This window comes from Mus caroli, unplaced genomic scaffold, assembly GCF_978045245.1.
Source record: "Mus caroli unplaced genomic scaffold, Mus_caroli_1 scaffold_2, whole genome shotgun sequence".
NCBI classification, from domain to species: Eukaryota; Metazoa; Chordata; class Mammalia; order Rodentia; family Muridae; genus Mus; species Mus caroli.
This window is the reverse complement of record NW_028227257.1, coordinates 76,786,292-76,806,133: the sequence shown is the minus strand read 5'-3', so window position 1 is coordinate 76,806,133 and position 19,842 is coordinate 76,786,292. Positions and strand designations below refer to the sequence as shown.

The following is a 19,842-nucleotide window of genomic DNA, read 5'->3' as shown; positions in this document are numbered from 1 at the left end:
GTAGCTCAGCTTGGTTTCGCCTCTTCTGGGCAGCTGGTCTAGTCTTGAGAGTGTCTTTTAGCAATCTCCGTGGTCTATATAAGGTTTGGGAGGGAGGAGCCTAGTGAATCTGGTTAGTTTCAGGGATTTCCTGAAGCTATTGATTTGTTTATTTCCTTTTAAGGCGCTTCCCACAGGTTAAGAAATCCTGAGGGTCTCAGAGTGTGTATCCCCAGTCCCTGCTCCTTCCATTGGCTCATTTAACTGGAACCCTTGTCCCCATGGCAGGAAGTCCACAGCCAGGAACAGTTCCAGTCATACAATCCCTCACATCATCCCAAGAATAGTCAGACACTCACGAGTTGCCTCCAGAATAGGCCCACTCTCAGAATTAGTATGGGCCAGGCTTTAGCATGGGGCAGCAATATCTACATGTGTGCGCATGCCTTGGGGTTTTCTCAAGACGGTGCAGGGGTTAGGCAGGTGAGAATTAGGTGGGCAGGTGTTCTGAGAAAAGGACAGGGTGCCCAGGTGGCAGGAGGATATGCCTCCCCTTCCTTTGGGGTCCTGTATGGTTACTGCTGCCATGGTGGTGTATCCTCCTTGTCAGTGTCTTTCTTGGATCCCAGTATTTGAAGTTTTCCAGTTAACCTAGTTGCACTGAAATAAAAAAGGAGGAGGGAGGCCTTCCTTCAACCTCAGCGTTCTATGGTAGAACTCACGGACATGAATGGAATGTATGAGACACCTATGTCCACGTCGTCTGATTCACAGGAGCACTTTGTTTTCTGAGCTTTGTTTGGGCTCAGCAGCCAGCACCTCAGGAGTGGGTACCATTGGAAGTTCAGGGACCTGCTTTGGGTCTACTTGGCCTTGAAGGCGAGTCTGCTCTACCTGCAAATCTTCTAGCCTTGGAGTTTCCTGCTGAGAGTCTCCTTCCGAGGAACTGCTGAGGTGACCTAACCTTGGATCCACACAGATACCAGGCATCCCACGGAGTATCTGTGGTGATCTACACTGCTGCTGATATGGCAGCGTGAGTCTCTGTGCGCCTAGCGCCACCTTCCGGACTTCGCCGGTTACTTCGCCTCAGGCAAAGATGAGAAACAAGAGGAACAACAGGTGGCAGCCTGGCTTGATCTCTGGGAGACCCCCACCCCCACCCCACCCCACCCCAAAGAGGGTGGGGTGTTCAATGATGACCTGAATGAGGAGCCAAGGCCCAGAGAAGACTCCAGACTGAATGCCCGAGGCGCCTCTCTAGTAGCTCACCTGGTCACAGGGTGCAGGTCCCCCCTTCAGCTCCCCAGGCTGCTTCCAGAGCCTCCAAGCAAAGTGCCCGCCTACATCCAGTCAGCCTGCCTGGCAGCAGAGCTGCGCTTCCAGCCGGATTGCATAGACTGGTTCTCTGCAAGTAGAGAGACTATAACTTTGGTATTTTGAAACAAATGTAATACTTGCCGGCACAAAGAGCAAACACAGTTTCATGCGTCTACATTTACACTTTTGCCCATGTGAGAACAGTGTGGGTACCAACCGCGATGCATAGAGAGTGCATGCCAGAGACCCTGGAGTCAATCCAGCACCAAATACCAAAACACTAGTGAGCTTGCGTGGAAAGAAGACAGATGATGCAGCTCATAGCCCAGTGTTCAGTCTGTGACACTCCCACCACCACCACCAAAAAAAGATGAAGAAACCGTGTTATTAATATTATTCAGCCAAGCTGTATCGCTTTATGCCCATCGGAGCTATTGAGAGAGGGGGGCTAATTATGTTATGGAATAGAAGTCTTTGGCTTACATGCAAAGATGGGACCTGGACAGAGGAAGCGGGGAAGGCCAGCTGGTAGAGATGAGGAAGAAGGAGATAGACCCAGGGGAACCAGGCAGCACAGCACCAGTTGGCTTGAACCCTGCTGCTCCTCAGTGGGAAAAGACAGGTCGGTGGTTTCTTGGCTTTTTTGTTTTTAGAGACAACCTCACCCTATAGTCGAGGCTGACTTGGAACTCTGTGTACCTTTGGGTGATCCTTCTGCCTCAGCCTCCAAAGGTTTCACCAAGCAATCTTTTTACTATTTTTTGCAAATGCAAAAAGCTCCTAACCCAAAACATCCAGGAAATTCAGGACACAATAAGACCACCAAACCTAAGGATAATAGGTATAGAAGAGAGTGAAGATTCCCAACTTAAAGGGCCAATAAATATCTTCAACAAAATCATAGAAGAAAACTTCCCTAACCTAAAGAAAGAGATGCCCATGAACATACAAGAAGCCCACAGAACTCCAAATAGACTCGACCAGAAAAGAAATTCCTCTTGTCACATAATAATCAAGACACCAAATGCACAAAACAAAGAATATTAAAAGAAGTAAGGGGAAAAGGTCAAGTAACATATAAAGGCAGACCTATCAGAATTACATCAGATTTCTCACCAGAGACTAAAAAAGTCAGAAGATCCTGGACAGATGTTATACAGACCCTAAGAGAACACAAATGCCAGCCCAGGCTTCTATACCCAGCAAAACTTTCAATTACCATAGATGGAAAAACCAAGACATTCCATGACAAAACCAAATTTATACAATATTTCTCCACCAATCCAGCCCTACAAAGGATAATAGATGGAAAACTCCAACACAAGGAGGGAAACTACACCTTAGAAAAAGCAAGAAAGTAACCTTCTTTCAACAAATCCAAAAGAAGATAGCCACACAAACATAATTCCACCTCTAACAACAAAAAATAACAGGAAGCAACAATCACTATTCCTTAATATCTCTTAACATCATTGGACTCAACTCCCTAATAAAAAGACGAAGTCTAACAAACTGGATACGTAAACAGGGCCCAGCATTTTGCTGCATACAGGAAATGTACCTCAGTGACAAAGACAGATACTACTTCAGAGTAAAAGGCTGGAAAGCAATTTTCCAAGCAAATGGTCCTAAGAAACAAGCTGGGGTAGCCATTCTAATCTCGAATAAAATCGACTTTCAACCAAAAGTTAGGCCAAGAGCATGGAATAGCCACGATACAACTCACAGACCACATGAAGCTCAAGAGGAAGGAAGACCAAAGAATGGATCCTTTGGTCCTACTTAGAAGGGGGAGCAATATAATCAAAGGAAGTAGAGGGTGGTAGGGACTTGGAGAAGTGAGAGGGGAAAAGAGGGGTAAAATCAGGTATGAGAGGAGATGGAAGAGATGTACAGAGGGTCAGGAAATTGAACAGAGGTGTGTAGCAATGGGGGATGGGGAACTGGGGGTAGTAACTAGAAAGTCCCAGATGCCAGGAAATCTAGAGCCTCCCAGGACCCCATGGGGATGACATTAGCTGAAATGCCCCACAAAGGGGAGGGAAAACCTGTTTCAACCATATCCAGAGTTTAGGCATGACCCCTGGGTTGAGGGATGGGGCCACCCACACATCTCCAAAATTTTAACCCAGAATTGCTCCTGTCTAAAGAAAATACAGGGACAAAGAGTGGAACAGAGACTGAAGGAAAGGCCATCCAGAGACTGCCCCTCCTGGGAATCCATCCCATCTGTAGACACCAAACCCAGACACTATTGCTGATGCCAAGAAGTGCTTGCTGACAGGAGCCTGATACAGCTGTCTTCTGAGAGGCTCTGCCAGATCCTGACCAACACAGATGTGGATGCTCACAGCCAACCATCAGACTGAGCACAGGGACCTCAATGGAGAAGTTAGGGGAAAGACTAAAGGAGCTAGAGGAGCCTTATCTGGCATTAGTGGGAGGGGAGGCCCTTGGTCCTGTGAAGGCTTTATGCCCCAGTGTAGAGGAATATTACAGTGGTGAGGCAGGAGTGAGTGGGTGGGTGGGTAGTGGAGCACCCTCATAGAAGCAGGGTAACGGGGGGTGGGGTGGGAAAGGGAGTTTGCAGAGGGGAATACCCAATTAAAAAAAAAAAAAGAACATGTCCTTTGCTTTTAGCCCTGAAAACCCATTTCAGGCTTCTGACCTCCAAAACTGAGGATTGAACCCAGGGCCTTGTGCACACTGAGCACGTTTTCTTTTTTACATTGATTTATTTAGTGTATGCACATGTGTGTGTGTGCCATGGTGCACCCGTGAAGGCCAGGGGACGACTTGTGGGAGTGAACGCTCCCTTCCTTTGTGTGGCTCCCGAGGATTGAATTCAGGTGGTTAGGTTTGGTGGCAAACCCTTTTACTTGCTAATCCTTCTTGCTGCCCCCGAGTATGTGAGTTTAGCCATGGTTGTGGTCATTTGTTATGCCAGAGATCAGAAACTAATACAAGTAGCTAAAAAATTAAAACTCTATGTAAAGTGTATCGGGGAAATTATTGTCAATAATCTGTCCTCATTCAGCTGTTCTCCTGGAGCTCTATATAGTAAATATTTGTATTAAAAAAAACCAAACTGAGCAAGGCAGTAAGCAGAGGTCCTCCATGCTTCATTCAGTCCAATTTCCCGCAATGATAGCATGGAAGCCCCTTTCTCGCCAAGATGCATTTGGTCATGAGTATCATCACAGCAACAAAGAAGCTAACTACAACACAGACTCTAATAGACTGTCTCTCTTTGGACTCTAAGTTAAACCAAACCCTTCATTTCTTGGGTCTCTTTTTGTCAAGGATATGGACACAGTAACAACAAAAGCAACAAATATAGTTCCAAACACTTTGTAAAAACCCAAGTCTCAGGGTTGACTCTGCCAAGTTGAATGTCCATAAAGATTCATGCCTAGGTGTCCACAGTCCTCAAAGTCCAAGAATGGAGTTGTATGAGAATTCTGAGTGCTTGTGAGAAAACTCCAACAAGAGTCTTGTGACCTCAATTGCTTCCAAAACATGAAATTGTTCTTAGAATGTGTTCTTGTGTTCCTTCCAGGTATAGTGGATAGGAGTGAGGCATTTACTTCAGATTACTCATTACAGCTGGCTATTTGTTTCTTTGCCTCTGTGGGAAAACTTTTTTTTTTTTTGCCCAGTGGGACTTCCATGTGTAGCTTGTCCACCACATGCAGGCGGGTCTCTCACACGCTGCTTACCCTCCACTTGAAGCTTGTTCTTGTCGTTGTATGATTTACTCCTGGGACCATACTTAATCCTCAGAGCATAAATTGTCAGATGCTCTGAATAAACTTGGCTACTATGTGAGACTTTAGTCCACCTCATTTATTGGATTTTCCAGTCCTATTGCTCCTAAAGTAGAAAACACCTTGGAGTGAAGGGATCTTGTTTCTTCAGCCTGGGAAGACCCAAATAAGAATGAATTCTGTGTAAAAATCTACAAGAAATCAAAGCTGGAGGAATGGCAGGCACTCATGAAGTACCCCCAGGGGAAGGCCCATGGGAACAAGTTTGGAGGTGCCATCCTTTTAGTGGCTGAGCAGCATCTTGCAGGATGTCAGCCCCGATGCACTCCCTGGTCCCTCAACACTTCCGTCCCCTGAAGATTCTGTCATGAGAGGTGTTGGGACTGGGTTGGTGAAGGGAAGATGAAGAGGTAGAAGACCAGAACACAGGAGCCTATGTCCTAAATGTTTCTGAGAACTCAGAAACACAGTACTGGGTAAAACCCAGTGTCACTGGGGAGGAGACCTGAAAAAAAAAAAAAAAAAAGGGTCAGAACACCAAGGCTCCTCTCTACAAGGTCTCAGGAGCAGTTACTGTTGGGTAATGAACCCTATTGGAGGGATGCTGGAGTTGTCTCCAGAAGAATCGGGCAGAGTTGTAAAGTTGAGCTGGGCCTCAGGATTGAATCAGAATGTGGATGTGGGTGCTATCAGGACCCTGGAGGCCATAGAGTCAACTCAGAGGACCACAGGACTAAGGAGGTGAGGTACAGAAACCCTCCAGATGGAGAAACAGATGTACGTACAGCTGGGAATTTAAGTGTACTGTATCCACCGCTGTGGCTGACCTGAGCCCTAGGGACAATTGAGAATTTGTCCTTCCCCGATGCACAAGGCAGTTGGTCAGATGGCAGGTTGCTTGTAGCCTTTGCCGTTCCAGCACTCAGTGTCTTCCTCTTCATGAGGTCTGGCAAGGGCACTGCATCCTCCTTTGGTTTGGTGTATTCAATAAGTTCACTGACCTGGTCTTTCAAATTTGATTTTAATATACCCATGAGTTCATATTTTTTCCTTCCACAGCCCACGCATAGAAGGGAACTTTCGGAGGCCAGCTCTCCCCTTTTACCACACAGATTCCAGGGATCAAACTCAGGTGATCAGGCTTGGTGACAAAAACCTATTTAGTTATCCACTGGAGAATATTTGCCTTTTGGAGGGGGCTGGACAATGTCCAGCTCAAATAAGACCACAGCGACAAACCAAAGTTCAACTTTACCAAAGTTCATGAGTTTATTAACGAGCAATGGGTGAGAGATTATGGGCAGGGGCATAGGTGACCTTAAAACAGTCACCCTGGAAGGTCTGTACCTAACAGGTACAATGGCTTCCCCGTGGCTGCATAGATGGAGCCCCCTCCTCTAGCCCTTCCCTGAGATTCCCCCAAGGCAAAGTGCAATTAGGGCAGAATTGTATATAACTGCTTTGAAGAACTGGCTAAATACCCAGGTGAAGGTCCTTTGACCTTTCTACACCCCCTCCATAATCTTTTTTGACTCTGAAACTTGAAAAAGTCATTCCCTTACAGAGACTGCCCCTAATGAGATTTGCTAAACACATCTATTCAGCTCCATATAATCCAAACACTGAAATTCTACCATCCTGCAGCATCTCCATCTAAAAGCCCAGACCACCAGACCCAGCTCTCTGTCTGTCTTTTGTTCTCTCACATTCTCTAGTCAGCTCAGTCCTTGGAGCCATCCAAGGACTTGGCAAACTAGTACAAATGCAAAGCTAGCTGGGACAGAAGAGATGGCCCTAAGTCAAGTGTTGACCCTTTGCCCGTGTCTTTATTCCTGGCTTCTTCGGGACATGCTTGCTCTGGGTTGGTGGGATGTGGTTCATATGGGACGGCTCTCCGGCTGCCGATCAGCGGAGGGGGCAGACTATGCTACATTTAGCTTATCTTTTATAAGTTCAATTTTAAAAAGCCTAAACAATTTACTTATTTTTGTGTATACCAGTGTTTTGCCTGCATGTATTTTTGTGCACCATGTTAGTGCTGCCCAAGGAGTCCAGAAGAGGCCATCTTACCCTCTGGGACTAGAGTTACAGTCAGTTGTGAGTCATTATGTGTGTGCTGAAAATTGAACCCAGGTCCTCTGGAAGAGCAGCAAATGCCCTCACCTGCAGAGCTGTTGCTCCAGCCCTTAAAAGACATGTAGTAACACCCTAAGACACAAACACATTGTACAGATGTACAACATTGCTTAAATCTTTAGTCTATAATCTGTGTCTTTCTTAGACTAAAGAACCTAAAACACACACACACAAACACACACACACACAGAGGCCTAGGCCTGTACAGGGTCAAGATAATCAGGTCCCTGGTCTACCACCTCTGCAGCTCATCCTACTGGAAGATATTCAGGGACAGCAACATTTTCTGGGTGTCTTGACCTTCTAGGATCCTTGCTGGAGGATGAACCAGAGACCGTTTTAGAAGTTTTAAAGAAATGCTTATTTTTCTCTCAGTACTGGAGATCAAACCAGGATCCATGGGTGCTTGGCAAGAGCTCTACCACCAAGTTCTTTGCCCAGCACCCTGCCCCCCTGTTGAAGTGGGATGGAGTTTCTTGTAATCTAGCTCAGCCGGCCTTGAATTTGAGATCCTCCTGCCTCAGCCTTGTGAGTACTGGGATTACAGATGTGGGCTACCACAGCAGCCTAGCTGACTTTGTTTTATAAGTAGTACATTCTAGACTAGTGATAGAAGTACAGTATACAATGATCCCATGATAAAGTCAGATTGCTAAGCATTCGGTACTCTATATACGGATGTAAGTGTATTTTTTATGATCCACAGCACATGGGTTTGTTTACAACAGTATCAGTGCAAACACATGAAGACTGTGTTTCATTCCTGGTCTCAATTTCTGGATCTTAGAATCTTCCTTTCTTGACAGCCTGAGCCTCGGAGGATTGCAGGTTTTGACCCAGTAGCTCTACATCTAAATTGTACAAATTGAACATAATTCAAATAATTCAGAAAGCAAATTTATACAAGTATTTGTTACAGTATTGCTTTATAAAACTTTGAAAATTTCAAAATATCACAAGCAACTCATTAAATAAAATATGACTTTAAATATTAAGGAATAACCATGGAATCACTCTTAAGAAGCAGATATTTTCTAAGAAGAAAGTGTCCTCAATTTGTTTAAGAAAAAAACCTCACAACAATATAAATACACCACTCTTAAAAACAAACAAAAAGGGGGCTGGAGAGATGGCTCAGCGGTTAAGAGCACTGACTGCTCTTCCACATGAATAACAGCTGAAGTAAGCTCACTCCTATCCTCTACACCTGGGAGGAACACAGAGACACATCCCAGAACAATCTCTTGTGTTCAAGACTGAAGTCACAAGACTCTTGTTGTTTCCTTGGAGTTTTCTCACAAGCACTCAGAATTCTCGAATTCTTGGACCGTGTTCTGACAGTGCAGTAGGAAGGAAGCTGAGCAGGGAATAGCGACTTCTAACTTCCCCCAAGGTCCTGAGTTCAATTCCCAGCAACCACATGGTGACTTACAACTATCTGTAATAGGATCTGCTGCCCTCTTCTGGTGTGTCTGAAGAGAGCGACTGTGTACTCACATACATTAAATAAATAAATCTTTTTAAAAAAGTTGTTAAAAAAAAAAACAAACCCAGACATCTTAAATTTCCTCCATTCTGTTTACCTGAAGAAACTGCACAACTAAGATGAGATGAGATTTGAAGGAGACACTGTGACATTTGGGAGGCCTGGGAGGCCAAACTGTGTTGCCAGGGCTACCTAATGAAACCCTGCCTCAATAGTAACAACAACAATAGTAATGATTGAGTGTGTGTATATGTGCAATGCGGATGTGGATGTGCATGGGGGTGTCCGAATGTCATGGCAAATGTTTGGAAGTCAGAGGACAACTTTGTGGTTGGTCTCTCCTTCCACATTTACACAGGTTCTGGGCGTCCATCTCAAACAGCCATGCTTGGGCAGCAAGCATCTACCTGCTGAGTCAGCTTGATGGCTCGGAGTTTTCTTTTTTTTCTTCTTCTTCTTTTTTTTTTTTTTTTTTTTTTTGGTTTTTCGAGATAGGGTTTCTCTGTATAGCCCTGGCTGTCCTGGAACTCACTTTGTAGACCAGGCTGGCCTCGAACTCAGAAATCCTCCTACCTCCCGAGTGCTGGGATTAAAGGTGTGCGCCACCACGCCTGGCTGGCTCTGTTTTCTTTAGACAGACATACCTGTGAATTACTAGTGTACTAAGCAAGTTTTTTGTTTGTTTGTTTGTTTTGTTTTGTTTTTAATATAACGAAGTTTCTAGAAGACCTAAATTGCCAAGTTAAAAAAACTGATAATATAGGATGAACAAAACATTCTAACAGGTTTTTTAAAAAACTATTTTGAGATAGGGTCTCACTATGTAACTGTGACTAACTCACTAAGGTAACAGATTTTTTTTTTTAAGCAAAGAACATCATTTAAAACATTGTATTAGGAATTACGTGCTAGGCATATACAGTTTTTAAAAGATAAAATATAAGCCTATAATTGAGAGAGTGATGAGAAAGTTATTCTGGCAGCAAGAATGAATATAAAATAAATGGAGAGAAGCAGAAAGACTGAAGGTGAAGTGCTTGCCACTCTACCTGGCAGTGTGAAACTGCAAGAGTGGACCCTAAAATCTCATGCAGTAGACAACTTTATCCAGAGCATCAGACAATTTATACTCTGAGGGTCAAGACTGGCCTGAGTACATTGTACAATCCTGAGGACACATATGTTGAAGCATGTTTCCATAGAGGCACATGAATGACAGCTGAAGTAAGCTCACTCCTATCCTCTACACCTGGGAGGAACACAGAGACACATCCCAGAACAATATGTGTGTTGACTGAGGTCACAAGACTCTTGTTGTTTCCTTGGAGTTTTCTTACAAGCACTCAGAATTCTCGAATTCTTAGACTGTGTTCTGACAGTGCAGTAGGAAGGAAGCTGAGCAGGGAATGGCGATTTCTAATTTCCCCCAAGCCTCTGGTAGAGACTGAATGAGGAATTGGACACTGTGGGAATTGTGCTGGCTGGTTTTGTGTGTCAACTTGACATAAGCTGGAGTTATCACAGAGAAAGGAGCTTCAGATGAGGAAATGCCTCCATGAGATCCAACTGTAAGGCATTTTCTCAATTAGTGATCAAGGGTGGGAGGGCCCCTGTGGGTGGTACCACCCCTGGGCTGGTAGTCTTGGGTTTTATAAGAAAGCAAGCTGAGCAAGCAAGGGGAAGCAAGACAGTAACATCCCTAGGGCCATAGCCTCTGCATCAGCTCCTGCTTCCTGACCTGCTTGAATTCCAGTCCTGATCTCCTTTGGTGATGAACAGCATCCTGCACAAACATGACCAAGAAGGAAGTTGGGGAGGAAAGGGTTTATTCAGCTTACACTTCCAAATCGCTGTTCATCAAAGGAAGTCAGGACTGGAACTCAAAAACAACAACAGGAGCTTTCTGATGTAGAGACCATGGAGGAATGTTACTAATATCTTCCCCTTGCTTGCTCAGCTTGCTTTCTCATAGAACCCAAGACTACCAGCCCAGGGATGGCTCCACTCACAATGGGCCCTCCCCATGTTGATCGCTAATTGAGAAAATGCTTTATAGCTGGATCTTATGGAGGCATTTCCCCAACTGAAGCTCCTTTCTCTGTGATAACTCCAGCTTGTGTCAAATTGACACACAAACCAGCCAGTACAATTGATCTCTTGTCAACTTGACACACAAACACATCATTAAGTCTCAACCCTTTCTTATTCATCCCCAAGGTCTAAATAACTTTAGAAGTCCCACTGTCTTTGAAAATTCTCACATATTAAAATTTCAATCCCTTTAAAATATCCAATCTCTTTTAAAATCCAAAGTCTTTTTACAATTAAAAGTCTCTTAACTGTGGGCTCCACTAAAATACTTTCTTCCTTCAAGTGGGAAAAAATATCGGGGTACAATCACAATCAAAAGCAAAAGCAAATTCCAACTGTCCATTGTTTGAGAACTACTCGAGACCTTCTGGGCTTCTCCAAGGGCTTGGGTCACTTCTCTAGCCCTGCCCTTTGTAGCACACACCTCATCTTCTAAGCTCCAGCTGCCTGTATTCCACTGCTGCTGCTGCTGTTCTTGGTGGTCATCTCATGGTACTGGCACCTCCAAAACACTGCTGTCTTCCACTGTAACTAGGCTTCTCCAATAGCCTCTTATAGGCTCTCTTCATGGTGCCAAGCCTCAACTCCTTTGCATGACCCCTTCAAGTCCTGGGCCATCAACTGCAACTGAGGCTGCACCTTCACCAATGGCCTTCCATGGCCTCTCACAGTGCCAAGCCTCAGCTGCTCTTCATGACCCCTTCATGCCTTCAAAACCAGTACCACCTGGGTGACTCTTACACTTTACCAAGTCCAGCCACAGCACAAGATACAATCTTGGCTATCTCTGGAACACAGCCTCAGAAAACACTTCCCAGAAGATGTCACCTCAATGATGCTGGTCTCTTTCTAATCACCACTAATTCCTTAGCTCCAGCTAACCAGCATCAATAGTCCCAGTAATGCAAGGTTTTCACTTTAGTAGTTCTGGTATCTTGCTAATCACAGCTGATTCTTCAGTCCCAGCTAACCAAAACCACAGACTCTTCACAGTCAAAATAGCAATGGCCCTGATAAGAGTCTTTAATCTTCCCTCTGAAATTTCACAAGCCAGGCCTCCATCTTCTCCTCCCACAGAGATCTTATCACTGAATGGATCTTCTGGCCCAAAGTTCCAAAGTCCTTCCACAGTCCTCCCCAAAACATGGTCAGGTTGTCACAGGAATACCCCACGATGCTGGTACCAGTTTGTGTTAGTCAGGGTTTCTATTCCTGCACAAAACATCATGACCCAGCTGGGCGTGGTGGCGCACGCCTTTAATCCCAGCACTGGGAAGGCAGAGGCAGGCCTGGTCTACAAAGTGAGTTCCAGGACAGCCAGGGCTATACAGAGAAACCCTGTCTCGAAAAAAAAAAAAAAAAAAAAAAAAACCATCATGACCAAGAAGCAATTGGGAAGGCTTACATTTCCACACTGTTGTTCATCAGCAAGGAAGTCAGGACTGGAACTCAAGCAGGTCAGGAAGCAGGAGCTGATGCAGAGGCCATGGAGGGATGCTCTTTATTGGCTTGCCTCTCCTGGCTTGCTCAGCCTGCTCTCTTATAGAACCCAAGACTGCCAGCTCAGAGGTGGCACCACCCACAATGGGCCCTCCCCCCTAGATCACTAATTGAGAAAATGCCTTACAGTTGGATCTCATGGAGGCATTTCCTCAACTGAAGCTCCTTTCTCTGTGATAACTACAGCTTGTGACAAATTGACACACAAAATCAGCCAGTACAGAAACCCTGACTAACACAGAAATCATCCAAAAAAAAAAAAAAAATCAGTGTCCACAGTCACTGGGGTGCCCTAGGCATAAGAACTCTCTGTTCTTCCAGTGGTGTCAAAGCAAAGAGCAAAATAATTACTTTGTCTCTTGACCTATTTCACTTTTATAACCCTGTTCAGTAGTGGGGAGAGAATGCTGAAAACTATACTCCCATAACACTTTTGTAAGCTGAGTTTCTCTTATATATTGTTAACAAATTCCCAGGACAGCTGCTTTTCAGGCTTTGAGAAGTTCTTTTTTTTAGAAAAATAAATAAATAAACAGGGTCTTCTGAATCCCTGACCAGCCTGGAACTTGCAGGAATCCTCCTGCTTCTGCCCTCTGAGTGTTGGGATTGTAGGCGTGCACTCTATGGCTGCTTTTCCAAGGATTTTATAAGTCCTAGTCCCAGTGTGAATTTCAGGATCAAAAGGACCAACTGTAATGTCCTAAGTCAAAGATTCAGGTACTTACCTGGAGGGGCTCCTAATATAAGTTGTCTGGGGCTTGATCATAATTCAATGATAGAGTTCTTCACTGTTTAGGACATTCTAGAATAACTATGTATATCGTTTATGTACTCTGTTAAGACAACTTAAATCCCTGTATTCAGCTCCTTCTTTGATTTTTAGAATGTCAGAAGCTAGAGCTATTTTTCCTACAAAAATAATAGAAACTTAAGTTACTTAAATGATCTCTTCAGACACAATTATGGACACTCTCATGTTGTCTCACTTGCAGGTTTGGCTGAGGCAAATTCCAAAGAGAGAACTGACAATTAATTGTTCTAGTTTTTCATATTGAAGAAAGGAAAAGATTGTTATTTGACTAAAGATTCAAGTTAGAAAAAAATATGACCACTAATTAGGGATAGATGCTCTGAGATCAACCAGTTTATTAACCTCATTGCCACAGCCTATCGCTGACAGCCTTGAGACTTCGAAATCCAGCCCACCAGTGACAGGCAGCATTTAGCACAGCAGCTCCTAATGCTGTCATTGGACGTGTTCTCTTGTGAATTACTATTCAACAGACGGAAGAATAAAACGAGTTGGATGCCATTACTCTCTCATTGTAAACCATTACAATGTCTGGAAAACATGCACTTTCTCTACAGGCAATTTATAGGCAAAATTCAGCAAGGGAGGAATCACAAAGGAGAACCAAGACATCAGGGAAACAGAATTAGAGAAGGAGGCAGGCAATCTGTGTGCCTGGAAGTTTAGATAAAGAATGGGTACACTTGTTTATTTATTTATTTGTTTGTTTGTTTGTTTATTTAATGTATGAGTCCACTGTAGCTGTCTTCAGACACACCAGAAGAGGGCATTGGGTCTCATTACAGATGGTTGTGAGCCACCATGTGGTTGCTGGGAATTGAACTCAGGACCTCTGGAAGAGCAGTCAGTGCTCTTAACCTCTGAGCCATCTCTCCAGTCCTCTGAATACTTCTTTAACATCTGTCTTATGTAATATATTTTATCCCAGAATACAAATAAGTGTGGGAAATTAAGACAGAATTCATTTTTAACAGGGCTCCCTGGCTGCTCCCCTGCCCGCCCCCCCCCCCCCCAGTTCAGTGTATTTTATTTTTTTTTGGTATGTATGGGGACTTTCATGTGCACCTTGAATCTGGCAATCCTCCATGCAGAGCTCTGAGCATCTACTGTGAATCACCTGCTGTGATATCCAAGCTCAGAGATCACAACACCAAGTTTAGGGTCTGCACCTCATGTATGAAGATGAAGCCCTTTGCTATCTCCACCAGCCCCTGGCGGCCCCTCTTCACAGCACTGAGGCTCCACAACTTAACCCTTTCCCATCTGTCTTCAATATCCTAGGGTAGTAGCTGTTTCTGTGGGGCCCAGTCATAATCCCCAGACACACAAACCCAAGCACGGTAATCCTCAGGGGTGAAATTCAGAAAGATATAAGTCCGCAAAGCCTCGGATTCTCAAAATTACATTTTCAAAAGATTAAACTTCCGAATGCTGAAATCCCGAGAGCTGAAGTTTCCAAAGTGTAATTCTTATTAAAATAAAATGCTCTGTGGTAGGAAAGCTAGACACTAGCACTGTGTCGGGTGGACAGATATCTGAGAAGCCGGGAAGGAATTAGCCTGGATGTCTACGAGGACATGTAACAGGTGCTTTAACAAGGAAATCTCGTCTCTCTGAGCTGAGTCAGAGAGGCTGGGAGCTAAAGCCCTGGGAAAGGCACCAACAGGAGATGTTTTCGAAAGAAAATAGCCAAACCTAACCAAGCCAGCTCAGTCAGTTGCGCAGGAATAAGGATTAAAAAGGGGGAAAAAAAAAAAAAGACAATTAGACAACATTGTAGCATAACCCAGCCAGTTCTGAGGCTGAGGCTGAGGCATGTTTACTTTTTTCCCCCAATCCACTTTTATACAATTTTAATTACATGCAAGTAATAAGGTCAGTTCCAGGTTAAGGAACAAGCAAGGCAATAAACAAAGTCCTGTGCTCACTGTTTCTAAGGGCTTATCAGGATGACCAGCCTACTTCCCTGTCCTAGCCCAAAGACAAATTCAGGCCTGAAGCCTACTTTGTTCTAGCCTAAGATTAGATTCCTGCCTGAAGCCCATTTCTTTGTCCTTGGCCAAAGTCAAATTCCTGCCTGAAGCCCACTTCTTTGTCCTTGGGCAATGTCAGATTCCTGCCAAGCGGCCCCAAAAGCTCCCCACACAAATCCTCACAGTTGGAGAATAAATGTTCTTTTCTCACTCTCTCCCCAGCACATCCCATTGGCTGAGTTCAAGCAGGCCAAATAAGAGGAAAGACTAGTGAGGGAGCTTAGAGATCAGCCTTCTGGGGCACAGAGAAAGGCAGAGAAGAGACTATATTTTAATTTTTACTGGAGAGCATTGACAATAAAATAAAACCTAGCCCATCTGAGCTTGCATAACAAGTGTTACTGATAACACAGTTATAGCTTAGCCACTCGTGTGACACAGGCCATCTACCTGTTTAGGTTTCAGTAGAAGAACACAGTAAGTTCCCAGACATAGGAGCACCCTAATTCTACAGAACGTTTGAACTGGTGGGCACCAGTGTTCATCATCCTGGCAAGTGTCCAATTTTGCATGGAAATACTGTATCTCCCCTCCCCACAACACCTAGTAGGAGACACAGTGTCAGTGATACAATGTTGGCAGGCTTTGAGACTTTTAAAAAGTCTTTCATGGACTAGTCTCGATCCACCATATTGGAAACAGCCAATACGGAACACTTGAAAATGTATCCAGCTGGCAGAGATTATTAATCACCCAAACCAGGTACCTGGCCAAGAAGGTTATATCCTTGGGTTCTAAGAAAACAAGAGGTTTGCTGCAGACAAAACAAACAAACAAACAAACAAACAAAAAAAAACCCAGCCCATTTATTCAGTGAATTCAGAAATAACTTAAGTCTCTGCCAAAGGGAGATCAAGACAACCAACTTCCAGGACTCAGTTTGAGTAGCTGCGGCGACTGCCTATACCCCTCTCCTGTCCCTTCCATGCTTCTCATTAGCCATGGAATGTCTGTGTTCCACAACAGCAACTAATTCTGGGCCACAGTTATACATCACTCACCCAGCTGGCTGCTTTTTGAGTGCCAGTGTCAGCTCCGCCATCTTCATTCACCCCTGTACTTTTCTCCTTCTCCCTGCTTTCCGCAGTAAAGCAAAAACACACTCCGGGATTTTCCTGGGCTCTGCTGAGGAGGACCTCTTCTGTCCAGTTCACCAGGCAGCCTATCATCTCAAGTTGTTCTGGTGATGGCGTCCTAATTGTGATCCTCTCTTCTCTTCGTGTCCTGGCCTCCCACGTGCATGGACTACCTCATTACAATCAGGAGGGTGTACAGATCTCTCAGCATTGAGACAAGGTTGCAGGCGGTACACAGCCTTCAGTTCATGGCCCAGTGGTCTACCGCTCTGGTACTGTTTGGTGGAAATACAAATTGGGGGCTGGGGACTGAAATCAGTATAGCACACCTGACAGCGCTGCCCTACCTCATACTCTCTCAAGCCAACCCTAGCTCCCAGCTTTCTTGTCCCACTAAGAAGGGCTCTTAAGTTGGAAAAAGGAAGATGTAATGAATACCAGAAAATACTCATGGCTCCTAAAAGACGGTGTTTTTATATGTGGAGAGAGGACACCTGTAGGCTATCAGTTTAGAAAGATCCTTTAGAACTTGCTCTCAGTCAGTTCCTGCCCCACTTCTAGGCCTCTTAAGGAAGGGGGAATTAAGGATTAAAAAATAAATAAAAGCATGCATTTAGAGGTATATTTCCCTCCTTTTGGCCCCAAGTTTCAGTATGGAACTGTGTGATCTTGTGTTCATTTAAAATGTGAATATTTTGTTCAGAGTTCTAGTTAGCATTAACTGTCAGTTTGACACAGCCTAGAGTGCTCTCTAGGGCTATTTGGGTTTGTCCCCTCCCCAACCAAATGTTATGGAGTGGCCCTTCCACATTCTAAAGAGCAGAGCCAGTACTGTGTTCCTGTCAGTACCCTCCAGGCTTCAGGGCCAAGATGCAAGTCCGTGGTAAGATAGGAATTGTGAATTAATGCTGGAGGGACTTACTGGAACGTGGAACAGTCAAGCCATGTAAGAAGTGACTGACCTGTGACGTCTTTTGGCTTTCCCAAGCCTCTCTCACCACACAACCCCTGTGAAACAAACAGAAAAGAATTTGCTCCTTCTTCACCACCCATCATACCTGCCCCACACTCACCCTCCATAGCATCTTTACAAAGCTGAAGAATTGCACCTTCCCATCCTACAGTGGTCTCATTCACTTCAGCCCCCATGCTTGTGGTACTAAATCCGAATTTATAAAATAAAATTTAAAGAATTCAATTTCCTTACTTTTTACTTGTAGGCTGAGAATTTGCCATGTCAACCAAGTTAAAGTAGTCGAGAGAAACTCATCAGGAGGGCAGGCTATATCACTCCCTCCTCTGTCTTGATGTTAGAAATAAATTTGAGGGCTGGAGAGATGGCTCAGCGGTTAAAAGCACTAACTGCTCTTCCAGAGTTCAAATCCCAGCAACCACATGGTGGCTCACAACCATCTGTAATGAGATTGGATGCCTTCTTCTGATGTGTCTGAAGACAGCTACAGTGTACTTACATATAATAAATAAATCTTTAAAAAGAAAGAAAGAAGAAAGAAAGAAAGTTTGAGGTTGAAAAGTGTTGGGAGCCGACTCTTAGCAGAAACTACTACCATCTCTGCAGCCATCTCGGGCTATTTACTTACAGGTTGGTACTTTTCCACCCTGATGAGAGACTTGTTTTCCTAGCATGATGTTTTTGCAAGCAGCCCACCACAGCTGAACACACTATGATAATATCTTGTTTTTCTCAGACACATCCTGGACTCCCCAGCTTGTGCTTATATACTCTGTCTTGTTTCCATTCTTCGAATCTCTTGCCCCTCCATCCCCACTCTCTCCCTTGCAGACTGACCTGCAGGCCGGTTCAGAAAAGAAAGAGACCACCACTCCAACTATTGTGTCTAGACAAGACAAATTTATGTTTATCAAGAGGGTGTGCTCAGAAGCCGGGCGTGGTGGCGCACGCCTTTAATCCCAGCACTCCGGAGGCAGAGGCAGGCGGATTTCTGAGTTCGAGGCCAGCCTGGTCTACAAAGTGAGTTCCAGGACAGCCAGGGCTACACAGAGAAACCCTGTCTCGAAAAACCAAAAAAAAAAAAAAAAAAAAAAAAAAAAAAAGAGGGTGTGCTCAGAAGATTAAAAAGAATCAAATTCCTTGTCCTAAACACAAATTGTATAGCACTTGGTGGAAAATACTCACATTTGATTATTTCTTACACTAAGTAGTTGGAAGAAACTTTCTCTGGGACCTGAAGGTTTAGAAGCCTGGTGGTAAGGGCTTGGGCAATTAACATTTGTTGGACAAGGAATTTATCCAGAGGTCATTTTCGTTTTTTTGAAGGACAGTTTTTTGCTTTGTGGGCCATGGAAGAATTATAACCTCCCTATCATTTCAAAGTTGGAGTGCCTCCCCCCGTGTCTCTTTCCCCATCATTCCTTCCTTGCTAAGTGGACAAGGCTCAGAGCAGCAATTCCGAGTACAGGTGGGGGTGAGTGGCAATGGGAGTCCGAGGCTGGCAACAGAGACCATGGATTGGAAATGAAGCAATGGGTTTGGGACCCAAAGGCCAGGTAGGGTTAGTGTGAGATTTAGGGAGCGGCTTTGAGGATACAAGATATAAAATGTGTGGAAGAAGAGACCAAAGACTCAGAACCAGACTGGCAGGGACAGCAGCGCCCCCGCAGGGCTGGCCGCGGGGTGGGCGGGGCATCCCGGGGGCGGGGCTGGGGCCGGGTGACAGTTACATAACTAACCTGTGCTAGCGGCCGCCGAGCGGTTCGGGCGGCGGGGGCGGGGCCGGGGTGGTGCCAGGCTGCAGCGGGCCGGGCAAGATGGCTGCCGTAGAGGCCGAGACGGGGCTGCTGACCCTGGAGTCGCTGCCCACCGACCCTCTGCTGCTCATCTTATCCTTCGTGGACTACAGGGACCTAATCAAGTAATGGGGCGGTGCTCTCGGCAGGGGTGGGAACGTGGAAGGAGGCAGGGAAGGAGGCCCGGGGTCGCTGGCTGGATGTGGGCTCCCTCCGCAGCAGGGTGACTGTAGGGCGGCCGTTATCCCCCGCTGAGCACCCCGGGGGGCTGAAGGAGACTCGGAGGAGCGGTCTGGGCATCCAGGTCTTACTCCTGCCCAGGCCTAGGTCCCCGGGAACTTAGCGCCCTCTCCCTCAAGCCTCGGCTAGGCCGGGTTGCGGAAGAGAGAGGTGGCTCCCTGGTGCTGCACCCCGCGGACCCTCGCTGGCCCTTTGGGGCCTGGTCTAGCGCTGTGGAAAGGTCATTGTCTCGGCCCACGCGCATCCCTGTCGCGCCTGGGGTCCAGGATGACCAGAGCCCTCGTGGGCAGGTAGAACGCGCGCGAGAAGGCCTGCGACCTTCTGACTCTCTGATGCCATCGTGATCGCGGGCAGCATACACTTTGTCTTGTGTCTGCGACTTTTTTGGCTGTCAATTTTCCTTTTTATGGTGGGTGGTTGGATTTTGGGTTTTGTCTCCGACTTCCGGTGAGGCCTTACAGGTGACTGCGGTTACCTTAGGGTTTCCCAGATGACCAGCATTTACTCCAAAAATAAACACTGGGCATGCGAGAATTCTTTCAGAAACCAGGACTGTTTTAGCGTGGAGGGACAAATGGTCCTGCCGTGTGCCCCTTTCTTGTCACCCTCACCCCCTATGTCAGGATTGTTTACA

At 45.4% G+C, this 19,842-nt stretch overlaps 1 protein-coding gene across 2 annotated transcripts in view; it reads left to right on the top strand.

Annotated features, from left to right (window-relative positions):
* The first annotated feature begins 18,940 nt into the window (after positions 1-18,940).
* The window catches only part of Fbxo3 (F-box protein 3), a 33,780-nt gene continuing 32,878 nt past the window's right edge, over positions 18,941-19,842 (top strand). For both annotated transcript variants that reach the window (XM_021177873.3, XM_021177882.3), the window contains exon 1: positions 18,941-19,093. In XM_021177873.3, the coding sequence (XP_021033532.1) occupies positions 18,990-19,093 (104 nt within the window). In that variant the 5' untranslated portion in view covers positions 18,941-18,989. The remainder of the gene's footprint in view (positions 19,094-19,842) is intronic.